Source organism: Leptodactylus fuscus, chromosome 5, assembly GCF_031893055.1.
Source record: "Leptodactylus fuscus isolate aLepFus1 chromosome 5, aLepFus1.hap2, whole genome shotgun sequence".
Classification (NCBI taxonomy): domain Eukaryota; kingdom Metazoa; phylum Chordata; class Amphibia; order Anura; family Leptodactylidae; genus Leptodactylus; species Leptodactylus fuscus.
The window spans coordinates 80,961,487-80,975,999 of record NC_134269.1 but is presented as its reverse complement, the minus strand read 5'-3'; the positions used below and the strand labels follow the sequence as shown (position 1 = coordinate 80,975,999).

General features: G+C 38.4%; 1 protein-coding gene across 3 annotated transcripts in view; it reads right to left on the bottom strand.

Moving 5' to 3' along the window:
• MYZAP (myocardial zonula adherens protein) overlaps window positions 1-14,513 on the bottom strand; it is a 94,004-nt gene that overhangs the window by 65,519 nt on the left and 13,972 nt on the right. For all 3 annotated transcript variants that reach the window (XR_012716100.1, XM_075273524.1, XM_075273525.1), the window contains exon 2: window positions 2,681-2,770. Coding sequence is in view for 2 of the 3 variants with exons in the window: in XM_075273524.1 (XP_075129625.1) it covers window positions 2,681-2,770 (90 nt within the window). In the remaining variant the exon portion in view is untranslated. The remainder of the gene's footprint in view (window positions 1-2,680; window positions 2,771-14,513) is intronic.

Genomic DNA, 14,513 nt, shown 5'->3' with positions numbered 1-14,513 from the left:
TATAATGCTATCAGGGATTGTCAGCGCCCATATGATCCATAAGGTATAACCAATATCTCTGACTTACCTCCAGAGATTTTCGTAGGATCCACTTCACAGGGCTAGTGTGCATATTTGTTTATTATACATTATATGGTGTTAGGAAATTGGTGTGGAGAGGGAACTTGAATGAACATGTAATTTATACGTTCAACTACAGTGAGATATAAAAAATAATAGTAACATTGGTACTCTGCATGAAGCCTTACTACTTGTTTAGGGAAATTTCTTTTATCCTATTGTCTTCGTAGTAGTATGTTGTGGAGTATAAATGCCAAAAAAAACAAAGAGAATGGCAAGGACACATAAATATTATACAGGAAGAAAACTGTGCAGAAAAGCAAACAGTAGCAGGTTGCCAATAATGAAACAAAGAGCTACTTGTATGTGTCGTGCTATACATAACAAAGTTCTAGGTTACACAATGCCAATGCTGATAATCCAGATACCACATGTTATTGTGTCCAGGAGTTGCCTTATGGAGTAAACTGTTACAATAACTAATATTAATAAGTGGAAACACTGATGGTATTGCCCAGTAGTCACAGGAAAAATAGGTGACCTTTTGGTCCCAATGAACTATTATTAGCTACATAAATGTCAGAAAAGTACAAAGTCCTTCTTAAATGAGGAAGGCAATATAAATCCCCTATGTGACAGCTTACTATGTCCTCAGCTATATGGTCTTTGGCACCTTATGTCCATGCAGCCATATGATGTGATAACCAATAACCTGACGGCATTAGTGGCTCTTATGCTTTGTGTCCATGCACAGATAATGCAATCATGTGATGGCTGCATGAGCAAGGACCACAAAGTACAATGGCTGTGTGACTTACATCTGAATGGATCCTGTGCACATGCAGGAGCAGAAGCATAAACTCAATGGCTATCACTATGTATCATATGAGCATTACTGTATAATGTGAGTACTACTATGGGACAACCCCCATAAAGGGCCAAAAAAGTTCCAATCAAACATTTCCGTCATCATTATACTACCAATATTACCAATACCACAAGGGAGAGTGTATATCTGTATATCAGAATTCATGTGGTTTAAGGCAAATGTCCATATATGCCGAGTCTATATCCACTGAAGACCCAGTTTCCTTTTTTTAGTGGTCAGTTATTTTTTATTCTCTGTAAATTCTACCATTGTGTATGAATATCCAAGAACATCAACAGTTTAATAGATACTAAAATTGGCCTGTCAGAAACAACAATTCTCCATTCACAGACATCACATTTCTTCCTATGCTCTGATTTTAGGTATTAACAAGAACTGACCATATCTGCACCTTTCAATGCATTGTGAGTTGCTTGCATGCTATTTGCTGGAACTGTTAAAGCGTTAATAGTATTTAGTACATGTCCACAAATTTCAAGTCGTGAATTCGACAAATCTTTAGTGAATGGTCACCTCTAGAAACATCTTTGCACCTCTCCTGGGAGTACCATTGGCTCAGGGCCTGTTGGACACCCTGGAACATGAGATAGAGGAGTCTGTGCCCAGGAGCAGCCTATCATAGCTTTCAGCTTGTGGTGTATAGTGTAGGGTAAAGAGAATTGAACTGTAGTACTTATATTCTGTTTAGAACAAGTAATACTAGTAAATATGACTCATTAGACAACATTGGACGACCACAAATGATTAAAGAGCAGCAAACATAGCGCAGGAATGTGTTTTGGGCTTGTAAACTTTTTATACGTTGAGTTGACACAAATGACTCTGAGCTAGTCGATGTGGTTTGTCACTGATTCAAGGAAATACAAACACTTTGATCTGGAGGATCCACATCTAGAGACTCGAGATGATCAACAAATTGTTTTGGATAAGATTCTTTTCTGGGTTCACTCCATAGAGACACGGTCCCTTATAAACCTTTCACATATAATATCGGATAGATTGAAACCACTGGAGTATGGCAGATGCAAATAGCAAACAAACAGCTCTCTACCTACAAAGGCTGTTTGAAAATTCTCACTTACCTATTATCTAGCTACTTCAGTCTTTACATTGTTATTTTTCCCCTAATTTTTTTTTTATTCTAGTAGCAGTAAAAACATAAATATGTTTAAATACCCCACCCCTAAAATCACCTCTAAATCATGTATATATCGTTGTAGGGCTAGTTAGTGATATAGTGATATATTCTTGTAAGAAAGTGCAATCTTCTGAGAAAATCAGCTTTTATAGTCATATGCCAATGAGCTGTTTGGCACATTCAAGGCAGGTACCACACCTGCTAGTGCACCCATTTTATTTTGTGGTCACCACCCAGTATCTCCTCCATGTCCGAAAGAGTGACATACCCCGTGGTCAGAGATCTGCAGTGATCACAAAAGAAGATGGGGTTGCATAAGGTTGATGGTGCCTCAATCAAGTGCACAAAACACCCCATTTGCCTAAAGCTAAAAATTGATTTGGTCAGTACAAGGTTGACCTTTGACACAAGAAAGATATGTTCACTGTGCCACGAACTGACCCTACAATAGCATATGGTTTAGAGACAATTTTACTGGTGATAAACTCCCTTTAAGCTCAAAATTAATTTAGTAACATTATATGGTCTGTCGCACACATCTGCCAGGGGCATTAAACAGTTAATAATTAACACTATGCTGCCCATTTACTTACATGTGATTGTTTTTCCTTGTTCAAATCTTTCTGTTCTGTTTTTGAAGACGCATCGACAGGTAATGTGAGACGTAACCGGCAAATGTTCCCCTGTGGATTACAGAATGATAACATACATTATATAGCCACACATATTGTTATTCATAATTATTACATTACTTTCCTATGCAGTCTGTACATGTATTTAATACAAATGATAGAATAAGCAATATATTGGTTATTATGGTATCTACTTATAGATCAGAATAGTTCAGTGTTTTAGTGTCTCCAGTGTCCCTTTATCATACATATCTGTGCCAAGGGAAAAAAAACCTTTATACTTACCTAATGCATGTATACAATCCCGAAATCATGTATAGCACTACAATGAAGTCAGGATGAAGTCAGCACATCTTGGATTCACTGTACATGCTTCAGACATCCATCACATGCACAGGCTAAGGTGTATCCGATGAGACCCATGGGACTCATCTCTAGGCAAGTATGAAGTTTTGTTTTTGTTTTTTTGTTTGTTTTTTTTTTTTAATCCTGATAGGCACAGGCTTCATACAGAAATATTTAAAGAGTAACTGTTGTTTCAATATAATTTTTTTTTTTCAAATCAGTAGTTCATGTGAATGTAAAAATCACTGTAAACTTTTATTAGAGAAAAATGCTCCTTTCTCCTCTTAGCATCACCTTTCCTGCCTGCTAGTCTAATCTGCACTGCTCAGTCCTGTCCTCCCTGAAGGTGCTGTTCATAGAGGTCTATGGATTGGAAGTAAGGAGGAGGAAGAGGAGTGTGTGAGAAGCAGAAAATCTAGTCCTCCTGGAGAAGAGATATTAAGGTTTTATATTTATTCACGTCATAAACTAGGTACGCTTTAGCAGGACTTGGCCAGGACAACTATTTGCTGGATTGCACAAGTAAATCATGAATAGTTCCATGGTGATTTGAGAATACTTTACCATGACTAATCTTATATTACATTTAGTGAATTTAATACAATTTTTACATTAAACTATTTGATTTGTATTGTTGCAGTAACTGGAAGTGAACAATAGCCAGCACTGAAGAAATGGCATGAAGATATGTGTTATTTAACATTTGGTGACATTTGCTATGAATAGATTATATAAGACATTTTCATGGTATTGCTAGTAGATTTTTTGCACTGGCTATATGTCCTACCTATGTGTAAAAAAAAAATCATATACATAGTTTACATACACATTTGAGACAGGGCACAACTTATTACAGAAACTCCTCAAGCAAACATCGTTTCTAAGAATATAATCTTCTTGTCCAGCTTACTGCGGGTGAATTACACTGACCCCTCTGTCAACATTGTACAGTTTGCAAAGACCCAAAGCTGAAATACGGCAGGGATTTATCAAAAGAAGGAAGGTAAAGTCTGCTGCAAGTACAGTTATGTAAGAGGGACATTCCAGGGTGTGCTCCGAGTTCCAGGAGCCACATGCCATACAAGTTTATTATAGCATAGGACAGGTCTGGCAAGGTGAGTTTAATAGATAAAATGCATAATGGAATGTGACATTATCAGTACTACAACATGCTGACTTATTGACTACTCAAATGTGTTAAAGGGGTATTCTCATCATAGACATGTATGACATATCCATAGGATATGTTATAAATGTGTGATGGATGTGTATCCCACCCAGGGCACAGCTATAGGGTGTGTAACAATAGCAGTCTCTACTGGATCCTGGACGCTGAGGTGCCTCTGCCACACAAAATATACCAATATTCTAAATGGCAAAAGGTAGGTAGAGGCGAAATTACAGATTTTGCATTGAGACTCAAGTTACTCCTCTGGTCCAACCTCTGGGATCCACACCAATCTCTAGAATAACACACTGTTTCCATAACTCATACTGTAGTGAATGGAGAGAGTAACAACCATACGCACCCACTATTCAATCCATGATTTTTTTAAAAATGATAATATCCCCCCTGATTTGTTGTCATAGGAAACAGTATTCTTCCACTGTACGGATTTAATACAGATTCCATTGCACAGATTTAATAACTCTGTTTAAAATTTTTATATGAAAATAGCAAGAAAATCATACAAAGACAAATCTTAATATCATAGTACATGCACCCAATGGCTAATTACCAGCAAGTCATAACTTCTCCAAAGTGACGCTTTTCTTAATCTGTTACCTAATGCAGCGTCACCCTTGATACAAAGTTCTAGTTGGAGGACAGCACTACTCTCATGAGCTCGGTGTAATGCAAATGAACTCTGAGATGTGATTATGGAAGGATAAGTATCTGGTTCTTTTACTAGGGCTACAAATACAAGTAGTTAAGATCTTGTTTAACACTTGAAGGATGCAGTGTAGTCTGCTCACAAGGGCTCAGAGACTATGTAATATTTTTCACTCTGCATTAAAAGTGACATGGACAGATCATAGGATTACAAGAATATTATATTTATATCAAATGTATTATGTTTTACCACTTTTACTAAATAAAACACCAATTTGCAAAAGTAAATGATTTCCTTGGGGTCATTGTTTTCTGACCTTTACTATTACATTTTTATTTATTATATTTAGATTAATTTGTTTTCAATTTTCTTTTACAAACCTGTTATATTTTGCCAGCAGAGCAGGGGATTGGCGCTCTGCCAATTCACTCACACAGGAACAGCAGCTTCAGATCCTGCTCCCCTACTCTGCCATCCAAGCTTTAAGTTTTGGACGGCAGCAGGTGGTGATCTGAAACGGTCACACCTATGTAATAGGGACCCACTCTCATTATTCAAATCAATTAACTACGTTTTGTCACCAAGCAACCTCATGCAGGGTATATCCTTGTTGGCACTGCCAGGAAAGATGAAGGCACAAGTGCTGCCCCTAATTTCCCTCATGGCAGAGGCGCCCATAAGTATAACACAGCAATAATTGTGCAGACATCGCATTTGCTGAAATAGCTCACAACTATGCAATGTGTTTACCTAGATTGAATCTGAAGATTCAGTAACTGTGCGATTTCTTTCTAAATAACATAACAAGCTTATGGTATATATATTACGATACATTATCCTCCAGCATCAATGTGATAGATCCAATCCTACCTATGCCTTATGTTATTCTGGAATGTAGACTACACAGGCCAATATTGTACCAGCCCCTCTGCTATTTTTTAACAAAGTACCACAAATGTAAAAAAAAAAATATTTCTAATCCATGGAACCCTATGTAGATCAGGACCTTTATGTCTCTCGTAGTCCTTTTATTGGATTATGCTGCACTCTTCATACCTCTGGACTCAGTCCCATTTTAGGTTTAATGCAAGATGCCTATAGCAATAGACACCACCTGTTAAGACACAGTCTTCTTGACCTGCATAGACATGCTTTGCTGTTTCAGAACCTTGCTTGTTTTAGATCCAGTGCATGTTTGCACACTGAATTTGCAGTATATATTTAAGAAAAAAGTTATTTAGAGCTACAGAATCTGATATAATAATTATAGCAATATACAATGATTCCACCAAAAACACAAGGTAGGTTAAACACTGTGAAGAATTGTCCATTTGTTATGTGTCTAGTTATTTTTTAACTTTTGAGTCTAAAGTTGTAGTAGGATTTCACTTCAATGTGTCAGTATGGCTCCTGTGTAATTTGTAAATCCACAAGCCAGGATACAGATGGGAAGAATATGCAAATCTGTCTCCCATGATGTTAATATAGGGAGACAGTGCCTCGGTCATGCAGCCCACTAGGGGGCACTCCCTTTAACATCATGCCTGACCTTCCCAGAGGCCTTTGCTGCAATGATGTGGGATTTTACCAAGTCAGTCTCTCAGCCGAGGACAGCTGTTTCGATCTGTTTGGATCTCTTCAGACTGGCGCAGAGAAAACTAACTTGGCAGAGGTGAGGGGCTTCTAGACCAGGTTAAGGGGATATTGTCACTCCTTTGGGAGAGACCATCATATAGGTGTGTGGAGACTTATTAAGCCATTTGCACTCCAATGTCTCCCTATATTAACATCATGGGAGACAGATTTGTATATTCTTCCCATGATCCCTCACAGTGGAGCGCAAATGGCTTAATAAGTTTCCACACACCTATATGGTGGTCTCTCACTAAGGAGTGACAATATCCCCTTAACCAGGATACAGATGGTTAACAAAGTCTCAGGATGTGAAATCAGAGCAGACAGATACTAAACTGCATGTCATTGAGTGTAGATTTTATCTAGAGGTCAGGACTCCAGGTATCCTTTGTAGGGAAGTTAGCTCGGTAGAAGCAGTGGTGCGGGACCAAATAGTCAAGACAGTGACACAAAATATGCAGCAAACTGGTTTATTTAGAAAAAAATGGGAAAATAAATAAACCTTCACTTCAGGCATAAAATAAATAAAACAAAATACAGCCTTAACTTCAGGCAAAAACAAAATAAATACCTGCTCGTCTGAGCCACTAGCTAAACAGAACTGATAACCTAACTATACATGTGATTTACTTCCAGCTACACGAACAAAACAAGTGCAATACTGTTTCACCGGACTCAGAATTACAGGACAGAACCATACACCTCCTTACACCTCATGGAACTGCACTGGAATGTAGGATCTACATCAGGGGTAGGGAACCTTTGGCTCTCCAGCTGCTGTGAAACTACAACTCCCAACATGCTCCATTCACTTCCATGGGAGTTCCAAGAAAAGCAGAGCAAGTATGCATGCTGGGAGTTGTAGTTTTGCAACAGCTGGAGAGCTGTACGTTCCCTACCCCTGATCTACAGCCTTTTCTGGCCCAGTAAAGAGACAAGGATCTACACCTGCACTGAGGCCTACTCCAGATCCACCCTGGACCACACAGATGTCAGAAACCTGGGGCTGATATAACTGGACTCCAGCAGTCTGCCTGTCACCTTCTCACACCACCTAAAAGCATGGCAGCCCAAAAAACTGGATTTTAAACAAAGAAAAAAAAAGGAGGATATCAAAGACATGTCTGCCACATTTATGTTTTATGTCGATCCATGTACCAAAAGATGGCCAGGGATCCTAGTTAAGTAGGGTGTCTGGGGAATGGAGTATAATTCAATCTGCATGTTTGATATACCTGGACTTGTAGCAATGTTTGGCTTATTATACCTATGTAGTACCCACTGAGAGCCAAGGCATATTCCAAAAATATGTCATACCTCTCCAAAGATGGCGCATGTCATAAGCTCATCCAGGCACTGATACGAGGGTCCAAGAAGTGGGTTGCTTGGGAGTCCTTTTAAATTGGGATGAGGTCCATGAACTCTCGGTCAGATATTAGAGCTACAGCCTCAACTGTACATCTGCCCAGCTACTTCCTGACGTACTCCCAGCAAGGATTACAAACAGGCCTGTATAATGTATTCCTTTTTTGTTTGACATTATTTGTATGTATATTGTTCCATTTTTTCGATAAGCACTGTATTTTTTTTTTGCTTATTAAATATAAAGTGTAATAAGGTTGTACTTGCTTTAAAGATCCCCCATAGCTGAAGAAAGTAAATATCGCTTAGGCTTGTTAACCTCTTGTTTGCAATTATTGTGAGTGGTTTGGGCTTATTGGTGTATCGTTTACCCTAAAGTGGCAGGTGATGGCAGCTAGTTGTGTGGATGTGTGATTGTTGAAGGCCGCTGCACTCCTGTGTTGCCTAGTATCATAGGATTGTTGGAAGGGAGTGCAGAAGTAAATTTTCCTTTTTAAGATCATATCCAGGGCCAAATTTGTTTGTGTGGAGAATAAGGTGTCTGGATACCCAACAGAATTTGTATACAGAGAATCCAGTTAGAGCATCTCTAGTCTGGACATCCCATTATTGTGTCTCTTCTCCTCATTCTTGTTGGCGGTAAATTGCCTTTACTAGTCACCATGGTGCCAATTCAAGATTAGAGTGTTACGGCACAGGGACTCCAACTCTGTTTCACTTCTGATATATATCTGAACCAAGTACTTCAATTTTTAGGTAACAACAATATTTTACTGCCCCATCTCTCATCTGAAACTGGAATTTACTGTTGTAGTTGTAAATGTGAGCACTGAAAATCAAAAGCACTTGGTTGTACATGGATGACTGGAGGACTTTGTACTTCAATAGTCAATTGAATCATGGCCGGACACTCTTCTTATTCATGTCTCGCACCAGGGTTTCAGTAAAACAGTGCACTGTGTCTTAAAGCAGAACGGCGACATTGCCGGACCATAGACTTTGGTCTAATCACAAACAAGGCATGTTCACACAGAAGAAAGCTGCTTAGACTTGCATTCACTTAACTGTACTGTAATGCACTGTTGAAGCACAAATAGATATACTATATAACGGTCAAAAGCAAGCTGAAGGATATTCATCTGGACACAGTATAACATCACTTTATTATTACAGCGTAGATTCAACATACTGGAAGCATTTCACGTTGTAACCCACAGAATTTTGGTTAATTCCATTTACATCATTCTACAAGTTTTTAATGGTTAATCCCATCAACACATCGCAGAAAAAAAATCTTCATTGGAAATGTTGCAATTTCAAAAACACTTGTGTTTTTGAAAATCGCAGCAAAATTTCAAAAGAAACCACTGCGAATAAAAACAAAGCAAAAAAAAAAAAGTTTTGGTTGATTTTTTTTTTTTTTTCCCACAGTGTTTTTATCTGTATTGCTCTATGTAGGATCTTAGCCTTGGGCTGAAGCCACATGTTGTGGAAAAACTGCATTGTTTGTTGGAGATTTTGGCGAGTTTTTTTGTTTTTTTGAGCTAAGGCCAGGAGTGGATTTAGCAGAAGGTAGAAGTATTGTATTTCTTACTCGTTTGGAAGCCACTTTTGGCTTTGATTTAAGTGGGGTGGCAAAATCTTCAACAAAAAAACAAAACACAGCTTTTCTATAATGTGTGGCCTCAGCCTTCGGATACTTTCATGTGAATCGTGTCCTAAAAAAACAGTCCAAAATTTTTTTATTTTTTTTTAGAGCAATTCTAAGGTTACTCTTTGTGGGAATGTTGTTGCTTTCATCCTTTACATTGCTATGATGTGGTGAAAAACTGATGCGGAGACTTGTACCACAGATCACTTTGTGCTTCAGATTTTTTTGTGCAGTGTGTGGATGTGATTTTCTTCTACTGTACAGTGCAATGGGTTAGCCATTGGCAAGCCCATGGTGGTAAATCTGGCCAACACATGGATCCAATTTCATGGTTCAAACTCAGTCATGGGAATGTAGGGTTAGTTGACTCCATTTTATGCAAAACTGTGGGTTTTTAACGGAAACGTATCACGTTTTTTTTCCGCCGCATTTTTCACAAAAACTCCACAGAGATTTCCTTTGCAGATTTTTTGCTTCTATTATACCTATTTAGAAAATGCCACAGTTATAATTGATAAGCTGCAATTTACAAAAATACAAGGGTTTTTTAAATCGCAGCATTTTTTCAGCAATGTGTGAACGGGATTAGCCAGAATCTGATAAACTTTGCAGATACTGTAATACACAGCATTTTTTGCCGCAATGTTTCAGCTGCAGACAAAATACTGTGTATTTGCAATGTGGGGCCCCGGCCTATATATGATTTTGGATATGACAATTGTAGGGGTTCATAGGCAAGTTAAAGATTTATTTTTTTTTACTTCAGTCAAGGACAGCATTATTATGGGGCTATTCGGGACACAAAACCTCATTTCCATATGGACCTCTAAGTGGTTAAGTGTCCCAAAAATCTCTGATAAGTTCCCTTGAACTTTAAAACTAAAGCCTCACAGTTTTGCCATAGTGTTTTAAAGTCCATGCCAAGTGGATGGGATTCTAGAGAATCCCATCCACACATTGTAGAAAAATACCCACAGCAGAAATATTGCATTTTTTGAAATCGCAGCATGTCAATTATACCTACGGAAACACTGGCAATTTCCCTATATGTATCATTGAAGCAGGAAGTCCACAGAGGAAAACTGTGGGCTGTGAAAAACACTGCTGATAAAACCGCAGTGCATTTACGCCACGGTTTTTCCTGCAGCGCTTTTTGGCTGCGGCCCGCTATGTGGGGATTTAGCCTAAAAGGTTATTCGATTTGGGAACTGTTATGGTATAAAGCTTAAAGAATCCATAACATTATTCAATAATTAGTACAATATATAATTGTTTTCCAGGATGGTGCAGCCCCAGAGATCATAACCAAAGTCCCTTAAGCTTTTCTTCTACTTACTGAGGACAGGAGAAAATAGATTGTATAAAACTATACAGATATGCTCAAATAGAAGATGGACTTTACTCAACCTTTAATAAACCGCAAAGAACTAAATCCAAAACACATATATTACATTACGTAAGCTCCTCTAGGGAAAGTTATAAATACAGTTATTTCATTATATCTCGATGTTTTCTATTAGATTAACATCTGTTACTATGCTGGTCATTGGGCTACATAATTCCCATGGGAGTATGAATGTTTTTAATTTTTTTCACCTCCCCTGGGCTTCCACCTATTATACTTTGTGGTCTTATCCTGATCCTATCAATGGATGCATTAACCTAGTACTGTGATATCACTATTTATCATCCCGGTATAGTGACATCAACGTGTGCTTTATCATGGTACTGTAAAATTACTTTTATTCCTGTCTATGTAAATGGGGACTAAAATAACTTTAGACATTTTTCAGGTTCTGAACTTGCTGCTTTAGGCCTCGTTCACATCTGCGTCAGTAATCCGTTCGGGGAATCCACATGGGGCCTACTCCCGTGAACAGACTACCGAACACATTGGAAAGCGCTGTGCAGTGAAAGCACACAGACCCTATAGACTATAATGGGGTCTGTGTGCTTTCCGCACAATCTCCACACGGAACATGCGGACAGAAAAGTAGTTCACAATCTACTTTCCTGTCCGCATGACTCGTGTGGACACCATGCGGAAAGCACACAACCCCATTATAGTCTATAGGGTCCGTGTGCTTTCACTGCACACTGCTTGCCAATGCATTCGGTAGTCTATTGGGGGGGGTTTCCCCGAACAGATTACTGATGCAGATGTGAACGAGGCCATTGGCTGAGGCCCCACATTGCATAAATGCAGCTTCTTTTGTTGCAGATTTTGTTGCAGTTTTTTTTTTGACAAAGCCAAGAATGCATTGAGCAGAAGGGAGAAATATGTGAACTTCCTCTGTATTTCTCATTCCCTCTATAGCCATTCTTGGCTTTGGTTCAAAAAACTGCAACAAAATCTGCAACAAAAGAAGTTGTGTTAATGCAACACGGGGCCTCAGCCTAATGCTTCATAGTGTTCTGATATTTATAGACAAGGTCCTAAAAAGTATCGGAAGCTAGCATCTGAACGCCCTCGGGCTGCACACTTGGTCATGTGCATGACGTATTTGGTAGTCATGATAGAGTGAGACCCCATTAGCTATTTTGCTATGAGGCCCCATTATTACTAGTTACCCCCTGCCTGTCAGGTGGCATCCAGCCAATCCATGATCCATAGCTTTTGGCCAAGTGTTAGGGCTAGTTCACACGTGGGCAAAGGGGAGTTTTTTGACAGCGGATTTCGCTTCAAAATCAGCCCCTTTACAATGGAGCCCTATGTGAACAGCTAGCTTTTTTTTTCCGCTAGCTTTTTTTTCCACTAGCTTTTTTTTTCTGCTAGTTATTTTTCAGCTAGCAGAAAAAAGAAGCGACATGACCTTTCTTCAGGCGTTTTCCGCCTGAAGAAAGCAATAGAAGTGAATGGGAGGCAAAAACAACGCAGGTTTTTTTCAGCGCGGTTTTTTGCAAAAAAAAGCTAGCTGTTTTTTGCAAAAAACCGCGCGGAAAAAACCGCTAGCGTTTTTTTTTAGCCCATTCACTTCTATGGGAGGGGAAAACAGCCTGGCTTTTTTTGGAAGCGGTTTTTACAAAAAAAAGCTCCAAAAAAAGCCTGGCAATGTCAAAAAAAAGCTTCCTAATTAGGAAGCGGTTTTTTTCAGGACCAAAATAAGCCAGGAGGTTTTTACGTGTGAACTAGCCCTTATTATGCTTTTTTGCTTTTAGTTGCATCGCTGTAGGACTGGCAGATGATATTCTTGTATTAATCAAGTGCGCTTAACAAAATTAAGTACTTAGTGAGCAATGTGTTATAAGCAGGATGTAAAATCCACGTGACTTCTACTAGAACAACCCCATTCAGATAAATAAAGCAGATTCTGAATTTCAGAAATTTCTGCAACAAAAAGTGCAGTGTGAAAGCTCCCTTAAAATCTAAGTGATACAAATAACCTTATACGGAGGTATTTCTTTGTAATTATGCAATATAATTATTTTTCAGTCCATAAAAATCCATATATTTCCTGTTAGTAAAGTTCAGAATTATTTAACAATAGAAATAAACACCCAGGGCTGCTCATTCCCAGGCTGCCACTCCAAAAACATTACTAAGGAGCTTAAGGAAGATTTGTCAAGTAATGTGTAATGCTCAGAAGGAAATAAGAGAGTATTTCTCCTATAGGAAGATTCCAAATTGAAAACTCCTGGAATACTCCTTTGCACACACTTGTCTTTATCACATTAAGGCATGGTTAGCAGAACACGGTTTCTATATTTGTAATGTTCCAGTAACAAATAGATCCCAGCCCTGCACTTTGACTTGCAAATCTCCCAGAGATGACACATAGTTCAATGGTCACAGTCATTTTACCTTCAGAAGCAGGCACTTATAGTTACTTACATTTTTCTATGTTCTCCATTAAAAAAGTATGTAACAAGAACTTTAAGCCTATTTAGGTTTAATGTATATCATATTTTAATATTGGGTGTAGTTTCTTCTGGTTTCGTCACATTCATATCAAATGTCTTGACTGTTTTGTTTGTAAATGGTAAATGATTAATAAAAATGGTTGATATGTGCCAACTTGGTATGACAGTTCAAGTTTCTAGGAATCACCACTGGAACCACTAGCCGTAATGAAAAATCTGCAATGGGGCCCCTACCTACCAAGTTCCATTTAGATGGAATAGTGGTATGTTTCTGTGGTAGAGCAACCTTTGGGGCCCTTCAGGTTCAAAAGCCCAAAAGGAAGACCCTCAGATCCAAGGGAACCATCTACAGTTATGCTCCTGCTTTTTGGGAAATGGTCTCTCTTACTATGGTCAGTACCATATGCCCCCTCACAGTCTACACATATTATATGGCAATTTTTTTCAATGTATGTGTGCAAGGTATTTTGTTTTGCCTGCACCATGTACAAGCAGTAGAAGAGAAGGCACATTCTGATTTGCAGCACACTGTACGCCATGGTTTTTAAATCAAATTGAAAATTCGAGATGAAAACCATCTCATTCACAAAGCTTTATTCACCGGTGCTTATATACTATTATATACTGTACAGCACTATCTAGAAACTCACATCAGACCCTTTCCCAAAGGGGGCCACAATTGAATTCCCTTAAGACCCATGTACACTTAATGTTTATTTTTAGAACAATGGGAGTCCATTAGATATCCATTAAAATGGGTTTGCATTCATTTTACAACTGTTAAAAAAGGATGAGCGGGTCGGGTGAAAAAAACAAACAAACAAGTAATACACCAATGAAGTTCATGCGTCTTTTAATTGACAGGTAATAATGGATGACTAACCAATGTAAACATTACAAATGGAAAGACTGCCAGATGCTCAATGAAAAATAAGTAATACACTGATGGAAAATGGACAATAAAATCTCAGTTTCCTGCATTTATATATTTTTTTCCCTGTGCATAGAACCTTATTATACTAAATATTTCTAAATTTAGCAATACATTAGTAATATCAGACACTTGTCATTCATGACTAATAGGTAAATTTACTATTTTAAACCC